Raw genomic sequence first — 19,912 nt, forward strand, 5'->3', positions numbered from 1 at the left:
AAAGTTTGCTTTAGAGCACGTGCATCGGTGTCCCTTTGGGATGGGGACAGGGATGTTCGCTGGGGCAGGGCGCAGGGCCACGTGCGTGGGTGAGCACCCGGCTCCCCGTAGCTCCCTTCCCAGCCTCTAATCGTGCAAAAATTCCGTAAATTTAAGGTTAATAAAGCCCTTGTTTGCTTAAGATAGCACCTGTTTCTATGGTGACACTTGCAACCCAGAGCCTGTTTATCAGCCGGCAAGGAGAAACGCCCTGACAAATGCAACCGCAGGAGCAGGCACCACGGGCAAGGACCGCCGGTGGTGCCGGGACCTCTGGGACCGGGCAGTGATGCTGCAGTCCCCCGGCACCCAAACCCACCGGTCCCGCACCCATGGGTTCCCCATCCTGCTCTGCAAGGCCACGGGAGCGACCGCAGCCCTGGGGGAGGCTGCACCCCAGCGCACCCACCGTGGGGAGAAAAGCCATTTATCGTGATGGGCGATGGGGTGGGAACGGCTCTCCTTCAAACTCTGTGTTGACGTATTTCCCCTATCTGACCCCGGACTTGCCTCCGACCAGCTCCGTGCCTCAGTTTCCCCAACCTCCCTGCCCCAGAAAGGGGTCGGCAGAGCGAGCCGAGCCGGGCCGGGCGGGATCAGCGCCCGGTGGGTCCCGCTCCGCTCCAGCCTGGCGCAGGTTTTCTCCCGGCTGGCAGAACTGGTTTCCATAACGACTTTCTGTTACAAACATATTTTGATAAAAATAAAGTTAAAGCAGTGAGGCTTTAGTGGAGTACAAATTTGCTGCTCTCTCCCTCCCCCTTCCTCCTCCCCAAGGAGGGGGAATAAAGACGGAAAGCTTTCCATTTGAAGGGCAGTATTTTCTCCCTTCTTTTTCTTTCCCCCGCTGAATACAAAATGGAAAGCCTTGTTTACTGGATTGCTCTGTAAACTGGTTCCGACTCTGCCTAGTTACCTGATGCTCTACAGTATATACAGGATAATGTGATAAATTCATTTCCAATTCACTGCATTATCCTTTGAATATTTTAATGACTCATTGAATGGAGTAAAAAAAAAAAAAGCTATTTCAAATGAACAATTATGCTGCATTAGAGTAAAGGCTGATTATATTTAAACACTGCTTGCATGGATAACGGGACATATCGACCTCCGCCTATAAGAGCTAATTTGGCTCTTATCTCTAAATAATTTTACACTGCAAATTACCATGAAAACCTAAAGGGCTTTAAAAACATTCATCAAAAGATATTATTCCACTTTGTAGCAACATTTTTATTTAAATTATTTTGAATGGGAGTGAAAGCATCTCTCGTGTTTGACAATCGGAGGAGCGGCGGAGCAGCGGCTGATAAGGAACGGCGAGCGGCACCGCCGGAGACGGGATGCTCCATCCCGAAAACCCACCTGAGGAAGCAAATTTGGAGCCGAATCCCCAAACTTGGTGGTGTGCCAAGGTACTGCAGCACCTCTGATGGCACGTAGTGCTGCCAGAGCCGCGTCCCTCCAAACCCGGGGATGGCGACGCTGGGGCAATGCCGGGGCGATGCCGGGGCGATGCCAGGGCGTGGGGGCTTTCGCAGCCCCCCAGCCATCGCGCCGGCCGCCCTGTCCCTCCCGGAGAAAGGCACTTGAAAGCCCCTTCTCTGCACCAAAGCAACAGAAGGTGTCATGTAAAGCCTACACGGTTATTTTAGAGCCAGTGTGCAAATAAGCCTGTCAGCTGAAGCTCCTCGGAGCCAAGACTTCCATATACCCCCCAACGATCTGCATTTCAACGAGACACCATGTGTCTGAGCCCGGGGAGCCGCCGGCTTCACAGAAGCGATTTGGGGCTGGTGCTTTGGGAAAGCTCCGGCTGCGGCCCCGGGGTGGCGGTGGTGGTGGTGGGGGGGGATGCTGGGACCCCCCCCCCCCCAGCCCGCACCCCTGGCCATGGGGACCGGCCTCGGGGCTGGGGCAGGATGATTTTGTGCTGGTGCCTTGCGAGGATGATGCTGGGTTTGGTGGTGTCTTCCAGTGCAGTGGAGATTTATACGCATATATGTGTGTGTAGACATGAGAGATATATATATACACACACACACGTGATATATATATATGGGATATAGATACCTCATATCAATATATACACTTTATATATAATATATCATAGAATCATAGAATATCTCAAGTTGGAATGGACCCATAAGGATCATCGAGTCCAACTCCTTGCTCATATACGTGTATATATATATTTATCTCATGATGAAAATGCTTAAGGATAGAGGTAGGGTTGGGGTGAGCCCCATCCCTGGCAGAGACACGGCACCTGGAGATGGGAAAGCCCTTCCCCTTCCCCAAAATATCCTTTTTCCCCCTCCTGCATGGCCCAGCAAGGAGCTTTCTGACCTTCTATACTGCAAACCGAATCGCCCAAATGCCAGGGAAAAAAACCACCTTCCTTTTGCGCTGGAGAACTGCTTTAATCCCGCATTTCCCTTCTTTGCTTAAATGATCTTATACTCAAAAAAAAAAAAAAAAAGAAAAAGAAAAGAAAAACACAATAATTAGCAATAGCGAATGCCTCAGAAGGATCTGTGTACAGAAGGGAAAACAAGAGCTTGGGCTTCTTTGCGTTTAGTAAATATTAAAATTAATGAGAGACTTTCAGGACCCTGTTGTTAGAAATGCAGAAGGGTTTCTGTGAAGGATTAAAAAAAAAAAGCCCTGTACACAAATCTCTGCAATTATTCTGAATGCTTTATATTTTTCAGCCAATTATGAAATTCATGGAAAGTATTAATATCCAATTTTAATTTGCTCAATATTCCCATTAACAATAAAAAGTCTAATTAAGGTATCTGTACAAAAAGCCCTTAGCAGTAATTTCAGAGAATAATAGAGGAGAATGACGAGATATTTCTTGTTAAATGCATGCTGCAAATTAATTGATATCTTAATTAGACTTCAGTACTAAGATTATTAGTTAGATTGATTCAGGGCTGAAACACCTAATCTTTTAAAAGATAAAAGCAAGCAGGAGAGGAACAAACTGATTTTCCAAAACCTTTCTGGAAGCAAACCAGCGATATGCCGGGACAGTTCGGGAGCGATGCCCCGCTGCAGGGCAAGGCCTCGTCCGTCTGTCCCGTCCGTCTGTCCCGTGGCCACGGAGCTGGGAAGCAGCAGGAATTCAGCCCAAACCCATTTCCCCCCTGTTTGCTTCCCCGGGCTGGAAGCGCTTTTCTCACCAAAAAATAAAAATGAAAGGGAAAATTTGGCACCGGCGAGATTTTCACCAAAACCGCTTTTTTAACCACCACAGAAAATGGCAGCAGGAGATGTTTGAAACGACCGGTTGTCTCTGCAGAGAAAACTGGTGGTGGGGAGTTTTCAAAGCGGGTTTTTTTCAGCGTTTCCTTAGAAGAAGAAGAAAAAAACCCCAGCAATATTTTTGGACCAGCTTCGCTCTATATAGCCTGAGGAAGCACTCCCCTACCTACACGCCGAGCACCATTTACATTTCTCTCGCAAACGCTCATCCTTCGGGATTTCACCAAGATGCTGCCGTACCGAGAGAGATGCGCATCCCATGGGAATCCAACCCTCCGGGGCAGGAACGCCCGACGCACCCCGCTGCTCGGGGGAGCCCCGAGCTGCTGGGACCCCAACATATGGACCCCCCGGGTGGGGACTCACTGGGATGTCGGTGACCAGCCAGTGCCTCCAGAAACGGTTCCTGGGGTTGGCTCTGCTGGGAGCATCGGGGTCCACCAGCACCAGCACGTACTTCTTGTTCTGCAAGAGAGGAGAGGAGAGGGCTGTGGGCATGGTGTGCAGGACTGGGAGCTTGCGCCCGCGGCGTGCGAGCGAGGAGCAGCCCTCCAGGAGTTTTATAAGCCCCCCAAAATACTTTTTTTTTTCACGCTTTCCCACGCGTGCACACTTTGACGGTCGCATTCATGCAACACGCGCAGAGAAGGCGAGTGATGAACATGCACCGGGGGAACGCGAGGGCCACAAACCCGCTCGGGACGATGTACTGCTTGCGATCTGAATCTCTTCAAAGGGAGGAAGAACAGGGGTTTTCTGCTACCTCCAAATAAAAGGCAGCAAAGAGAATTTCCTCCCCTGCCAGCCATCCTCTAACCACATCCTACAGCAGCGCAGGGCAGAGCGATGCACCACAGCACAGGGGACTTTCTGCCGAGGGCTGCAGTCCCTGGGGAGAAGGGGATGGGATGTTTTGGGGATTCAAATGCAGCTCCAGCCCCGGGGCGGTGGCCGGGGACAGGCTGGACAGCCCAGCCTCCATGAGGGTGGCTGCGAGGCACTAAGCTCTACCTAATAAACCCCAAACTAACCGAAAGTTGCGCCAGGGATGCTGCAAGAAGGCAAAGCTGCTGCCTCGCCACGCACCCGGGGGTTCGGGTACCTCTCCTAGGTGATGGCAACCGGGCAAAGAGAGCAGGGACTCATGGACAATGCCGGCTCAGCCCCTGCGCATCCTCCACAGCCCGTCCCGGGTCCCCATCGAGGGTGTCCAGCACCCAAGGGTGCCACCGGCGCTATGAGACAACGTGTATATTTTGGTCCCCCGAGGACGGAGCTGGGTTTGAAGTGACCTCTGGAGGCTGTGGATAGAAAACCTGCTGATCTCAGGGGATTTGGCAGGACCTCAGGCACCAGATTATCCTGCAAGCACCCCGATTAAGAGATCTATATCCTAATAAAACCTCCAGGTGCATCTGTCAGCTCGCCAGCGGTGCCACGCACCGCTCCAGCGTGCCCGAGGGCTGAGGTTTCATAAACGGCTGGGGGATTTAGCCGTGCAATTCCCACCGAAATTAGCTGGAGCTCTGTGGCTAAATCCCCCGGTCGCTTGTGAAACCAGGCAGGGATTTTCACAGCGAGATTGTTGGGGCCGAGACAACCTTTTTGCTCTATTTCCCAACCCTTGGTTGGGGCAAATGGGGCAAGCAAGCCCCGGGGTATTGCCATACCCAGAGATCCCCTGTAGCCCCTTCCCTTTGCAGCCCACCGGAGCCGTGCATCGCTCAGCCCCCCTCGCAGACCCCACCTCCACAACAAGAACCTGTTTAACCAGAAAATGGGGATTTCAACCCATTTAGCAAACAGCTTGCAACAGTTGCTGAGAAAATCCCAAGCTCATGCAATCGCCCTGCCTGGGAGGACGGCCGGCAAAGCGCTGCTGCCCCGGTGCATTAATCCCAGCCTGGCCTAAGGCATTTACATCACGGGGGGGGGGTTTACACCAAGCATGCAGATGTGTGCATGGAAAAGGGGCCGTGACGGTGCCACCGGGTGAGGCCGAAGCTCAGGACCTCAGAGCAGAGCTGCCACCTCCCTCCCCGCAGTGCTTGCAGCTGCAGCCGGCTGCATCGCTGCGAGCATCCCAGAAAAAATCAGCAATATTCCTTGCCGGCGCTGAAATCGGCGTTTAATGGGAAGGAGGAGGGGGGAGAGAAGAAGCCCGACAACCCAAAAACCCTTACGCTGGAAGTGTGAAGGAATTTGAGCTCTAACTTTGGGGAGGGTGCGGAGCTGAGCACGGCGTTTCTGAATCTCTCGTCTCTGCTCGGGAGCCCAGCTGGTGGGAACAGAACGTGTAGTCATGGGACTGTCATCGTGTGCTGTCCAGGTTAACATGTAGCATTTCTATTACTATTAACAGACTTTCTGCTCCTCACTCCATCTGTTCTTCGAAATAATTGCAGTTGTACAGACCATGCCTTCGCTACAGGCAGGCTCTGGGGAGAGGATAGTGCTTTTATGCAAAAAAAAAAAAAAAAAAAAAAAAGAAAGGGGGGGGGAAGTGTTAAAAAATAACAGCAAACACGAGAATAGAGTGCAAGCGAAGTTAACAGCAGGCTCGCAATTCGGTACAGATTGTGGCCTAGAAAGGTGGCAGCGCACGCGGCCGGGGGCCAGCGAGGCCAGACCCCCGCAGGGACGGGAGCCGGGGTCAGCAGCCCCGAGCCGGGCTGGGACCGAGGGATTTTTCTCTCTCATTACCTGCAGGCCACCCTAAGAGGCACAATCCCTCACCTTCCACCTAAAGATAGCAAAGCCCTCCGCGACCCGAGTTAATCTCCCGGTGCTTAGGTGCTGTCGCATCCCATGCCAGCAGCCGGGCGCCGCTCCTGGGGCTGCAACGGCCCCCCCCAAAATCACCCCAAAAGCTGGGCAAACCCTCTGGCCGGTGTCCCTGAGCGGTGCTGCGTACCCCAGACACGGGGTAGGTGGTTTTTCACTGGCTCTGCTTTGTAAGCAACAGAGCAGCCCGAGTGCTGGTGATTTTGGGGGGGGTTTAATGCTAAAATCCCTCCTCGACACAGGCTAACAGCATTAGCTGCTGTCAGGGCTCCAAACAGGAGCCAGCCCGGAGTGACACGGGAGCTGCTCAGCTTTACAAGCGTGAACCGGCCCCGGGGATTTTTGGAGAGGAGGAAAGTGGGTTTAGAGCAGAAAATTCCTCCGTCCTCCAGTGCAGAAGAACGGGCGGCATCTTGCTTTGCGGAGGGAAAGGAGGAAGGGGGAGAGGGAAGAAAAAGCCATTCTGGGTTACCGCAGCTGAAAATTTGGGGTAACAAAGCACCCCCAATACCTTGTCACCCTTTTCCGCTCAGCCTGGAGCACAGAGGAGCTGCTGGCGCAGGGGACCCAGCGGGGACACGGTGTGTCCCACCAGTGTCACGCCAATGGGGACACCGCTGGGCTCATGCAAGGGTCACCCTTCCAAGGGTCACCCTTCCAAGGGTCACCCTTCCCCGCTCCCCAGCCATTCCTCTCGCCGGGGCGCTTTGCAATCAGCATTTCACCATCGCAACAAGCTGCTGCCTTCCCCAAGGGGTCGGCGCTGCGGCCGGAGCCATGGCTTTACCCCCCGGCGTTGCACCCCGCGTCCCCAGGCGCAGGCGTCCTGCCCTGCTTCGACACCCGAAACGGAGCCAAAGCAGCAGAGCTGGTGGCAGATGACAGCAGCGCTGCGCGTCGTGTTTTCCCTGCTAATTGTTTCTAGAGGGAAGCAGCAGCGATATATCCAGTTATTACTGCAGAAAGCATCAGCTACTCCAATTAGGCACAGGTTTAGGAAACTTGCTCCGAGCAGGCAGGGACTTTTCAAGAGGCAGGCAGGCAGGCAGGAGAGGGATTTGTGCGCTGAGGATACACACACAGCTCAATAGATCCCACGGAGCCGGGGTTGCACAGGAATTAAAGACTTATCCAAATGAAAGCAAATAGGGTGTTAAGCGACACACATGTAGAGCGAGCGGTTTCCTTGGAAACCAGCGCACATGGAAGCAGCACACATGCAGCGCCCTGGCATTTTTGGCAGTGCCGGGGCGGCCGTGGGGCTCTGCCCTTCCGGGGATGCCTGCGCTTGGCTGGGGGACAGAGCCGGAGCAAAACCCCATCCTGCCGGCGTGCCTGCTGCAGGGCACGGAGAAGAATGGCACAAAATGCACTTTCTCCCGAGTGTGACGGGAAGCCGGACGGTGCCCAGCTTCGCTGACCCCACTCGCCTTCGAAATTCAGTCCCAAAACTAAGGAACAGTGATGGGCAAAGCCCCAGCCAGGCCCTCAGCCCGGCACCTGCTTCCCAGCACAGGGTATAAGCGGGTTTGGTTGATTTTGAAAAGTCCATCTGGATCCTCCCCAGCTCATCCATCCCTCGGAGCTGCTCCTCGTTCGCGCCCGCCCGGAGCAAGGGCTGTTACGCTGCTCACAGCAAAGGCTGCTGGTAGCACCCAGCCCCTCGCCACGCAAGGAAATAGGTGAGATTTCCAGCTGACCTATTGCCACCCGCGTCCTTTGCAGCTGCTAACGAATTTACCAAGGTAGGGAGCTGCTGCAGAAGCAAACCACGGCACCGACAGATTAAGATGGTATCTGAGCCAAAAGGCCCTCCGCCTCCCCGAGAGCTACAGCTCGGCATTGCAATAGCCCATATTATCCCGCTGCAAAGGATTTCAGGGTGACTGATGGCACGAGACGATGCAGACCAAGGCTGGCCAGTCCTTCTGGTACAGAGATGGGATGCGGCGATGCATCCCGAGCACGCAGCACCCGGGTGGGAGCTTGCACCCCAGCGCCATGGCCAGGGGAGAGCTCGGTTTATGCAATTGCAAACCAGAAAATCAAAATATACCCAAAGCGACCTGCCAGAGCGGGCAGGAGTTCCTGGATGGGCAGGGAGGTGGGCAGGGTGTCCAGCAGCCTGGGAAACATCATCCCAACTCTCCCAGGCGATGGCATGAGGGCTCCAGCCTGCGTCCCACCGGTGCAAGAGTCAAAGCGGTGCTGCTCCTCCTGCGAGGTGGAAGCGCTGCGAGCACCAGCTGAGAGCTGAGAGTCAATCTGGGCTTTTTTCTTGGCTTGTCCCCAGTACTAAAAAGTTTCTATAACGGGCACATAGTTAGCAATTCTGCTGCTGATGCTTCGCCAAAGAGAAATTCTAGCTCCTTCTTCGGTGGCTAACAGCACGGGGGTGAGGCAGGCAAAAAATTGTTTGCAACCGAGTCCGTTATTGTGGCTTTGGGAAAGAGCTGCAGAGGGCGGCAGGATTTTGCCTTCTTGTTTTAAACCACTTCCACACTCTTCTCCCCTTGCAAAAATAGGTCAGCAATATTAACCCTACTCCGCAGGACTTGCCCAAGGGGACAAGCGGCACCGTCTGAACGCTCGACCCAACTCCCCCAGCCGCAGGTCTGTGCTCCCCCCCCCGGCCCCGCGCTGCCGAAGGGAACTTCATTGACTTTCTAACACTCTGCAACTCTCCCCATCCCTTCACTCTCCCCTGGGGCTCGCCGCAGCGAAGCCGGCCAAATATTTATGCAGCCTAATGTTCTAATAAGAATTGATTAATCCGGGATCGTTAAAGCGAGCGTGTTAAAGGTCTGTTCCCAGATTAAGGTCTTGGGATGCTTTAAGGAACGGTTTATTTGCTACGAAAGGAGAACAGTTTGTTTTCCCCCGTAGCAGATTAAAACGGCTCCTTGCAATAAAACTGCAATGGGTGTGTTACACGCTTAACGTAACCAAGCAGAAAGTGGGATAAATCTTCCAAGGGCTCCACGATGCTGTAAATACAGGTTTGCAAGAGGTGGCTGTGGAGGAGGCTGTGCCTCTGGATCACTTTTGGGGAGGGAGGAGAGCAACAGGCTGTGCTTCCTCGCTCAGAGACCCCGTTGCAGATCACGCTCTGGGCTTCCCCAAAATTGAGGTCCATCTAAATCACCATCATCACCACCCGCAAGCTGACTGCCAGACAGGGAACATCAGCGGAACGGGGTGGCACGTTTCAGCCCCACCGCTGCCCATCTCCCAGCCAGAAGAGAAACCCAGAAAACACCAGCAAAAAGGGAATTAACACCCCAAGAACCCCCCAACCCACGCTGCCGAGCCGTTGCTCCGTCCCCTGCTTCCCCGGTAGCTATTTATTGCCTTTGGGTGGCATGGCTTCGGGGGCGAGCTAACGAGCGCCTCTCGCTCATCCCTGGGCTGGGGACGCCGAGGCCGGCAGCGCTGCCCGCTCCGCAGGCAGGGGAGCCAGGGACGAACTCAGGGGAAGCGACACATTTCCCGAGCGGTCTGCGAGGAGGAGGAGGAGGAGGAGGCGGCGAGCGGCCACGATGGCAGAGAGCAGCCTTCCAGCCCAATTACTATCACGCGGGGGGACACATGGATTGGTGACATTTGACATTTTCTACAAAATATTTTGATGCAAAATGGCACTTCCGTCACAAATTATTTTCCAAATCTTGGCTTGGGCTTGGGTGGGGTTTTTTCAGGGTTTTTTTTTTTTCTTTCTAGGGGAGAAAAAAAAAGGATTGCACAGGGTGACATTTGCAAACGAGCAAAGGAAAGGGCCATCGTTTCCCCACCATAAGCAAAGGGGTCGTGGTGGCCGTGCCACTGGGTGGGCAAACCAAACAGCACCGGCAGGGGCAAATGCACCAAAAAAATCCAGGCTTTGCTCTCCGCACGGCCCTTGGGGACCCTCGGAGGGCTTTTTCCCCCCTTCCCTCCCATCCATGCAAGGGAAGGAGCCGCTGCCGCAGCAGCTGCCCCGGCCTGGGAGCATCGTGGGGCCGGACCCCTCCCCAGCAAGGCAGGGGTTACCAGCGCTGGGAATTGCTGAACTCTGTGCTACCAGACACCTCGGGAAAGCTGAAATGACTTTAAATGCCTAAACATTTTAAAACAAACCCTGGAACAATTCAGCTCCTAACTCCTCGCCTGCTTTCTCTCCCTCCTTGCTCTCTCTCTCCCATTTTTACGGTTTCCAGAGCTGTTTTACGCCTCATTACCTGCACACTGTGAGTGATGTCTGTCGGTCCTAGAGCTGTAAATACCTTAAATCATGCTTCATTAAGAATATCTATGGTGCTATTAAAGAGCTATAATAGACAACGAGTTAACAGATGATTAAATATGAACTCCATTTGTGTCAGTCACCAGCATGCAGGAAGAGGCTTTAAGTTTTTTAAACTCGCTTTCATTATCTGGGGAAGTGGGGCTGCAGATGGAGGGGGATGGAGGGATGTTCGGATGGGGAGGGAGGGATGCTGGCATGGGGAGGGAGGGATGCTCGCGTGGGGACAGGGCGCAGGGATGCTCCAGTGCCAGGGACAGCCGGGAGGGACCAGCTCCTCTGCTTTCTGACTCCGAGCTGACGATCCTGGCAGCCCTTTGCTCGGCTGTTCCCACCCGTGCAGGCAAACAGCACCCGGCGACATGTGCAACAGCTTGATCTTTAGGGTCTAGTAGCCAAAGATTAAAAGGAAAATAAAATAAAGGAGGAGGAGGACAATGAGGAGATGTCAGGCTGCTTTGAATGGGACAGGAGGGGAGATGGATGGGTACCTGGGAGGAAGGGCTGGAGGCAGGCAGGATGGATGGTGATGCAAAAGCGGACTGAGCATTGCTGTCTTTCCGATAAAATAATAGCTCAGCACAAATGAATTGCCAAAGCACAAATTAAATAATTAATATTATTAAAATCCCATGAGCACACAAAAATACTGGGGAAAATTAAATAATGAGTGTTTTCTTATTTTCTGGATCAGATTTTTCTCTGTAAAAATAAAGAACTGTTCCATGGGCAGCTTCAGCAGAAGTGCATTATCCCACTATTACGATCTCGCCTCCCTGCCAGGGCTCAGGGCTGCAGATGATGCCAAACACCGGGCGCACGCGTCCCACTGCCAAACCGGCCTCGGAGAAAGGGGTAAGAGGCAGAAGGATTTGGGGACAAGGACAGACCCTGGCTGTCGGAAAGCCAGCTGACCTGATAATTACCCCTCCTTAGCAACGTGGCCATTGTCACAGCGGACGTCCCTACGGTCTTTGCAAGGGCGCATTGGGGCTCATTACACCCCGTGGCACGTGGGGATGAGTGGTGCCTCCCGAGCTCCTCGCCATCACCTCTCCCATCCTCTCCTCCACCGGGATCGGCCTTAAAAACCATCCAGACATGGATAGGGCCAGCACGGCCCCGGGTGTGGGGACCTGCCTGGCTCTGCCCCGTGCCCCGCTCTCGCTTCGTTTTGGATGATGCTCACCCCTATGCAGAGAGGGAGACGCAGGATGATGCTGAGCAGGTACAACACACCCTCCACAGTCACCAAATCGCACCGCTGCCTCCGTTTCCCCGGCTCCAAAAGAGAAATCACTGGCCTGATACCTTACAGGAATAACGGCAGAATAAGTTCATATTCCTACAAGCGCCCGGCGCTCTGCAGCCTCCTGATTTATCATTCCTGAATACGCCTCGACCCCTCGCTGCCAGCCACGACCCCGCTCGCCGGCCGCAGGCATGCCCGCAGGGACCCACGGCCACCCCCGAGGCCGTGCGGGAGGACGGGGGTCCCGGGGGGGGGCGGCAGCGTGGGACGGCGGCGCTGGCAGCCGGTGGCTGCGGGGGGAACAGTGACATGCTGCTCCCCAGGGACTGTGCTCGCGGGGACGGTAATTGAATCTCGGTGCTTATATTCAGCCGGAGCCGGCGCGGTGATTAAGTTAACTGGAAATGCCATTTCCGTATTGTTCAAACTCTTAAGTGCCCCAAGCTTCTTATCATTTGCTGCCGGTCCCCTCTGCTCCTTCGCTCCGACCTCAGCTCCCCTCCGGCATCGGGGTCAGGCTGCAGCGGCCCCCAGGGTCACCGAAAGAAATTAATCCCGGAGCCCCTTGGGAGCCGGGCTGGTGCCTCGGCCGTGGAGATTGCAAGGGTTGGGAGGGAAGACGAGCTCTCCTCCCTATTTGGGGAAAAATAAAAGCATTTCAGGAGCGGCGGGAGCTGCTCTGCCCGTCTCCATCCCCAGGGATGGAACGCCAGCCCACCCACCGCATCCATTTACCTGCTGCGATTCACCCCCAGCATTTTGAATTTGCTGCTCCCAAGTCGCAAGGCTCCCAAAGTGCCGCCGGGGCCTCTCCCCCACCCCGAAGCCCCATCGCCACATGTTGATCTACACCCAGAAACTGCTCTGGCAAAACCACCGAGAAATAACCCTCCCCGCTACGCAAACCGCTCTTGCCAGGAACAGGAGGGAAAAGATGCTCAGCTCAGAACTTCCCTCCCTAGTAAAATATTTAATAATAAACTAAGAAGAGAAGCCAACTGTCTCCCTTGGATGTTGTTTTCATTTGGAAGTTAATAGGATTTTTATTCCCATCCAAAATCCCTTTTTTTTTTCTCCCCCCTAATGTATGTTTTGTTCTAATATATCCATCTTGTCATGCTAAATAAAATATAAATCGCATCGACGTAGCCCAACCGGGAGCGATGAACGCCCGTGTCGCACTCCATTTGTCTCCAGCACACAGACGCACCAGCCGCCCTCTCCCAAGGCTCCCGGCCCCCATCACTTTGTTAATCGATACCGGTCGAAAGCTTTAAATAATATTTTAAATACTCCAAGTGAGCAAACGTCCACGTTAATGTGTTAATTTCCACGATGCCTTGTTGCTTTGAAATCCCTGAAAAATGGGAAGCTTAAATGAGTCCTATGAAAAGGAACAGTGCATCATTAACACAGCCAGATCCATATCACAGACTGCAGCAATTACCATCCAGTGAAACACTGCAAGCTGTGAAGAGCTTTCATTACCAGGGGTTTTACAGGTCATTCACCTCTGGCCAATCTTACGCTAAAACAAGCATTTTCTGCACCACGGATTCCAGCTTCATTTAAATCCGTAATTGCTTTGATTTCGGTACATATGGAGCACGGGGACTTCATGACTAAGAAATCTATTAGTCAATAAGTTTGCTACTTTTATGGACCTTTAGTCATCTTGCCTCAATTTCTTCCCAGGTCAGGTGATGGATGGAGATGCTGATTTCCACGGCGGGTGCGATCTGCCCCGGCTCCCCTTCGCTGCAATTACGTTCCCGGGTCACCGAGGGGGAATTCAATCAGGGAGCCGGGATGCTGCTTCTGCCTCGGAAACGCAATTCCCTGCCGCCGGCAGCCCCACGCGGCAAATAGCCCTTCCTCAACCTACAACGAATATTTGATGGTTTTTCATTATTTCCCAGGCCGCGCAGAAGGTGTTTGGTACAGGGATGCTCGGGCGTGAATCAGGCGTGATCCCTCCATCGCTATTTTCCCCTCCCCTGTATCCCCCCCAAGACCAAACAGCCCTTTGGGGAGCTGCGGACAGAACAAAAATGAAGGGGTTTTTAAAATTTATTTATTTGTATTGAAATGGGCGTATTCACCGTGCATATATTAGAAAACTCCCCAATTTAAGAGCTGCGCTTTCCACCTTCGTATAAAACCCCGGGTGAATTGTGTATCACGGGGTTATCTATTCCTCCGTGGGTGCCGGTGGAAAGAAGAGACAATAGTCTATTCTCTTCCGTACGGGTTCCTACCCAGCCCTGTATCCAAGTGCCTTCCAGGAGTGCATTAAATGATGTGATTAACATCTGTCACGTGCGGTTCAGTCTCTCTTTCAGTCTCTCCCGGGGGAAGGAGCCGCACGTGCAGGGGAAGGGTTTGTTTTGGTGGGTTTAGCTTCTTTTTTCCAAAGCGCACGGCGCACGGGGGGAAATGCGTCTCCGTGGGCAAAGTGCCCTTTGCGTGCTGGCTGGAGCGGGGCTCGGGGTCGGTTGGCATCTTGCAGCCAAACCCCTGTTATGTGGGGTGATGGACCAAGCAAAAAGCTGGTCCTGGGGTGAGAGAGGGTCTCGGGGAAGGTGCAGGGGGCAGATGCCGAGGGGCCGGAGGAGCCCGCAGCGGCGGCAGCAGCACTAAGCGAAGCCTCGGCTGCCGGCAGCAGCGTTTGCACGGGGCTGGATTCCCGCAGCAGGATCTCCCTTGCTTGCTTACCCCCAAAAGGCCGAACCCTGCTTTAAATAATGCACATTTCCTCCACATTTCCATTTGTGCCCTTGCAGGAGCTGAGCCCAGAGCTGAGCCTGGCAGCTTCAAGCAACGCACTGACACCCGAGCGTGGCCCACAACTTGCTGCCGGTCCCAGCCCTGAAAACAAACCCGAATCCCACCATCGTGCGGGCGCAGGGGTGCTGCCTCTGCTCCCTGTCCTGCCAGCACCCAGGGCAAGCCCTCGGCTGCCAAAAGCTACCGGCTTCAACACCGGGCAGCGATGATGCGACGACGCCGGGCAGCGATGCTCCGGCATGATGATGCGACGCCGGGCAGCGATGCTCCAGCCTCCAGGAAATTTGGAGAGAGAAAAAGCAACACCTTGCTCAGCTCCACCTTGGGGGGGGGGTCAAGCCCTGCTGTGTTTTTGGGGGGAGCGATAGGATGAAGCAGGATAGTTGGGTCTTATTGCACCTTAGCAGGACAGACGGGAGGATGGGATGCTGCTCCCGCAGCCGGGATCCTCTTTTAATTGATTTCTCATGGTTTATTGCCTCCTCGCTTTAATTGCAATACAAATGTTTGCTGATGCAATTATCGTGCATATGCGATAAAGCTGTTAGAGGGTGTCATTAGGTCGTATTTCTTCATTTATTTTAGGGTGTGTGAGGGAAAGAGAGACGTGCGCTTCCTGCACAGATTTCTGGCGATAAAACATAATTCCAAGGTGGGTTTCTTTGTGGTGGGGTGGGTTTTTTTCGGTTCAATATACTGAAAGCAAAAAAATTCGCCTTACAGCAGCTCATCTGGGGGTGAAATAATCCACTCAACATTCAGATTATCAGCTAATGCGCATTTGCATTAGAATAGGCTAGAAGAGCTCCCAGGATGGAGCAAGATCCCTCCGGATCAGCCGCTGCCCTTGCACAAAACAGCAACGGATCCTCGCCCTGAACACAAAACTGCTCATGGATGTGGCCTCTGACCCCCCGGCAGGGAATATTCCTTGGGAAAGGGACCCTGCCATGGGATTTCGCTACAAAATGTTTAAATTTAGGAATAATGGCGGGGGGGGGAAGCAGAATTGCCCAGAATCGGCCAGGGCAGCTCGTCTTGAGCTATGGTGCCAAACCCCGGAGCGCTCCCAAGGGCTCGGACGTGCCCCACGCCGGGATGCCAGCACCGACACTGCAGCATCGATGGAAGACCAGCAGCATCCCCTTGCTCCAGGCTCAGCTTTAAACCACCAGCAAATTTGGGAGCAGCGGCCTCATCCCCGGGTGAAACGAAGCCGAAACGAAACGCCCTGCACCGAGCTGCAAAAAGCTTGCATGGCGAGGGCCAAATCCTGCACACAGCCCAGCCGGCAACGGCCCCGGGAGCCCCGGCAGCCGCTGCAAAACCTGACGCTGCACCTTTCCCATCGCAGCTGTCAAAATGAAGCTGTCGCCGTGACGGCCTCCTCAGAGCCTCGTTAAAAATGTGACGGTTCCCTTAGGCTACCAGGGGAGACATGGCCAAATTAATGAGGATGTGACAGAGTTTACAGGTCAGATTAGAATCCTCTTCCCATGGCTGCGCTCGGCATAAACCTGAAAATTGAGTGAAAAGAAGGGAAGGCGAGGGTGAGGGACGGCGAGGGGTTCAGGGAGCATGTGCGCTCACCAAAAGAGCAATCCTGTACTTGTCATAATTAATCAGGCACATGTTAGACAAGCAGAAAGCGCTCGGCCCCTCTGGTAAGGGAAGGGAATTAAAACCTCACCTCCTTGCCCCATGGATCCGGCCTCCTCGGGATGCGCCGCGAAGGGAGCAGGTTTGCAAACACATCCTTACAGCTCTCCTACTTAATTTCCCCATTTAAAAATAAATAAACAGAATTGATTTTTTTTTTTCCCCCCTGTTCCTTTGCCCAATCTGGAAAGCAACTCCCTTCCAGCGAGAAGCTGTGACAGACGGCTCGGAGCGGTTGGGCGAGGGGCACCTCGCACGTGCGACGAGGAAGGGTTTGCACCCTGCAAATGGGCAGCGCCGGTGCAGGCAGCTGCCTAAAACGTCGAGCATCCGCGGTCTCAGCCCAAGCAACGGGGGCTCGGTACCTCTTGAAGACACGTATGGCATCCAGCCGGCCACGCTGGAAACACCCAGTGGTAGCGGCCACTTCTGAAAACCCCCGTCCCTATAGCAGCCTATATAGATATAACCCTATAGGCCATGCCTGGCGGCGAGGGGATGCCTCTTAGCCCCTCTCCACCCATCAGCAGCCCTTGGGGGGACCGGGGAGCTTGGGGAAGCACTGAGAGAGTCCCGTCTGAGGGCAGCTATTTAGTCTCAAACCCTTAAAACCGAAATAAAGCTCGAAACAATCCTGAACCAACCCCTCGAGCCCAAACAGCAGCGAGATTTGGGACCCAGTCCAAGCTCTGCAGCTTAGGCCCTTCTCCAAATATCTCCCAACAAGTTTATTTATGGAAAATAAAATCAGTCCAAGATGTTCACAGCTCAGGAATATTTAATGCTATTTGGTGAGAAAGTATTTCCAGCAAGGAGGGAACCGCACGGCTCCCCGAGCCCGGCTCCCGGGCATCACACCAGGGACGATGCTGGCACAGACCCACACCAGTCACCCTGGGAGCTCGGAACTGGTCTGACTGGATCAAACGCCTCCCTAATTTAGTTCATACCGATCCTGCTTAATTAATTGGGTCTGGAGGCATAGCGCTGGGCTGTCTGCTAAGGTGAGCCGTGGGAAGAGCCGGGTGCTGAAGCATCTCCGAGGGGGAGCATCACCCCTGGGTGCCCACCGCAGCACCCGCCAGCCGGCATTCGAGGATGCGCTGCCCGGGAACCCGACCAGACCTATCCCCTTCCCAGCACACCGGGAACGGGAAGGACAATTTCCCTGGTTGGGAAGAGGAGGAAACAGTGGCAGAGCGATAACCCAGACGATGCTCAGATAGAGAAACACCCACCCCGCGCCGCCCGCTGCCTCCGTCGCAGGCAGCGACGCCGCTGTTCTGCGCGGCACAGAGCTGCAACCGTAAAAAAGCTGTAAAGCCACCTTTGCACCCAAAATGACGGGAAAGGGGACGAACCGCCTGTCCCCAAGAAGCAGGGCAGTAGGAGCGAGCGCAGCCCGGGGAAGGCGGGGGGGGGACGGACACACCACTGCCCCTCTGCCTGCTGATCCCCCCCGGGGAGCCGCGGCCGCCCCAGCGCTGAGGTTACACCGCCGACACGGAGCTGTCTGCCGGGGCAGCCCCGAGTCAAGGGCAGGCCAGACGCAGCGGTGATGGGAGTCACTCTAATAGACACCTGCCACCTGACGAGGAGCGTTAATGCGTCCCCCTGGTCCTGTCGGACACGGACGAGCATCCTCAGCCCGGCGAAGCGACCGCATCCCTGCCGCCACCGCGAGACGGGCTGTCACCTTGGCAAAGGAGGGGGGGGACACACACACAAAACAGCCGAGGAGCAGGGGAGAGCGCCAGGGCAAGGCCTGGCTTTTACAAACAGCTCTAATATCCCTGGAAGACGTCTCCGAGTCATGCGCCGGGTTGGAAATGTCTCCCATTATAATTATGAGTCATTCGTGACTCAGTGACATTTCTGAAATTAAAAAGCAGTCGCTGGCCCAGCCCTTTGCTGCCCCGCTCGGCGGCCGCACGAGCGCTACACAACTTATTTTTAATGCTATTTCCCAGACAAACAACCCCCCAGCCCCATCACTCCCCACCCTGGCTCTGCAGCCGCTCGGGGATGGTCCCCTGGGACCGGCAGGTTTTGCACTCACGCCCTGAGTTTTTTTTTTTTCCACGTGGGAAAAGCTGGGATCTGAGCCCAACTTTGCCACCCAGGCTGCTCCTGGGGGCAGAGCCGGGTGCTGTGTCCGCCTGCGCCGAGGCGGCAGGAGCAGCCCCAGGGATGTCAGGAGACGGGCGAGATTTCCTAGAGTGCCTCGTTCAAACACAAAACCCTTAAAATAAATAAAAGCAACCTGCTGGGTATTTCCAACAGCCCGGGACTTTGACGAAACCTCTGCCAGAGCGCGGTGCACGCAGTAGCACGGCATGTGCCGAGGCTCGGGGCGAAACTGGGGCCACGTTGCTGCTGCAAACATCTGCACGAAAAAGGGGGTTCAGGGACCCCTGGCCGCAGCGGGGCTGGGACGGTCACGGCCCACTGGTGTGTGGTCCCCAGGGACAGGCCATTAGGCACATTTTTATTAAGGCAGCCCTGCCCGCATCGCTCAGTTTTATTCTGGGAACAGCCAAATCCAGGGCAGGAAACACTCTGCGAACCGATAACCCCCAATCGCACAATTATTTCCCCCGTATCTCCGCAGTCCCTTTACAGCCCGAGAGCTCCGTTATTAAAGCACTAGATTTTAGAGGCTGGGAGGCAGCTGCCCTCACGAAAGGCATGGGGCAGGGATGCTCGGGGGCAGGGATGCTTGGAGGCTGGGATGCTGGGGGGTCAGGAGCTCAGAGGCCAGGATGTTCAGAGCAGGGATGCCCGAGGGGTCCGGGATGCTCAGGGGCCGGGATGCTCGCAGGCAGGGATGCTTGGGGACCGGGCGCGATACGCCACGTTCACCGACATCCCAATTGCGCAGGGACGAAGCTCATGAGAGCCCGGTGAGGCTGCGCAGGGCAGGGTCCGGTACCACAGCGGGACCGGTCCCTGGGGCTGGGGGCTTTGGGATCTCACAGAAACGCAGCGTGGTGCGAGAGCCCTCTCTGCACATCGCGTTTTGCCATCCGGAGCAGGTGAACCGCCGGCACGGCTCGGCACGGCTCAGCATCGCGCGGTGGCTGGGGAACGCGTGCCGTCAGCGCCAGGACATATCAGAGCAGAAATAGACCCGGAGCCGTCGTCCCCCCCGCCGCCCCCTTTTTACTATTATGTCTGAGAAGCGACGTCTCTCCTTTTTTTTTTATGATGATTTAATCGCTTGGTGATGAGGGCTGCCTGGCTGGGATACAACTGAGCTTTGGGCATCGCCAAAAGAAACAGGGGATATAAAAAGAGGAGGAAGCATCAGTAGCAGCGACGCTGATTGACAGTGAATGAAATGAAGCGGCCAAATTTCATTGGCGTGGTTTGAAATCCCAGGACGATGCGGATAGCTGATGGCTCCTTTCCTAGGGTTTTGCCAGAGCTAGCATTTGCCTTTCATCCTTATTTAATTCACTGTTTGGAGACTGCCACGGGTTTTTTTTTTTTGTGTGTGTGTGTGTGTGTGTGGTGGTGGTATTTTAATTGCACGTTTCCCTCCTGGAGGAACATTTTTTTACATACCAGCGTGTGCGTGTGTGTGTGCTGAAATGCAGCTGGGTGTGCAAAGGAGAGGGGCACGGCGGAAGCATGAGCCTTTTGCCCAGCGCCTCGGCCGCAGCCCTGCCCGGTGGCCTCAGGCCCTTGCTGAGCACAGCCCTTAAGTGCTTGTGCAATTTATACTCTGGCTGCAGATAATTAAAGGACTCAAGGCTGAGGTTTGATAAAGCATTTTCCTGGAAAGGTGGCATCCGTTGGGGCTCTAACTCTGAGCGCAGCCGCTGCTGGCT

At 54.7% G+C, this 19,912-nt stretch overlaps 1 protein-coding gene across 2 annotated transcripts in view; it reads right to left on the reverse strand.

The window, feature by feature from the left end:
- The window catches only part of PEBP4 (phosphatidylethanolamine binding protein 4), an 80,816-nt gene that overhangs the window by 37,122 nt on the left and 23,782 nt on the right, over positions 1-19,912 (reverse strand). For both annotated transcript variants that reach the window (XM_050910261.1, XM_050910260.1), the window contains one exon: positions 3,682-3,780. In XM_050910261.1, coding sequence (XP_050766218.1) covers positions 3,682-3,780 — 99 coding nt within the window. The remainder of the gene's footprint in view (positions 1-3,681; positions 3,781-19,912) is intronic.

This window comes from Gymnogyps californianus, chromosome 23 (genome assembly GCF_018139145.2).
Source record: "Gymnogyps californianus isolate 813 chromosome 23, ASM1813914v2, whole genome shotgun sequence".
NCBI classification, from domain to species: domain Eukaryota; kingdom Metazoa; phylum Chordata; class Aves; order Accipitriformes; family Cathartidae; genus Gymnogyps; species Gymnogyps californianus.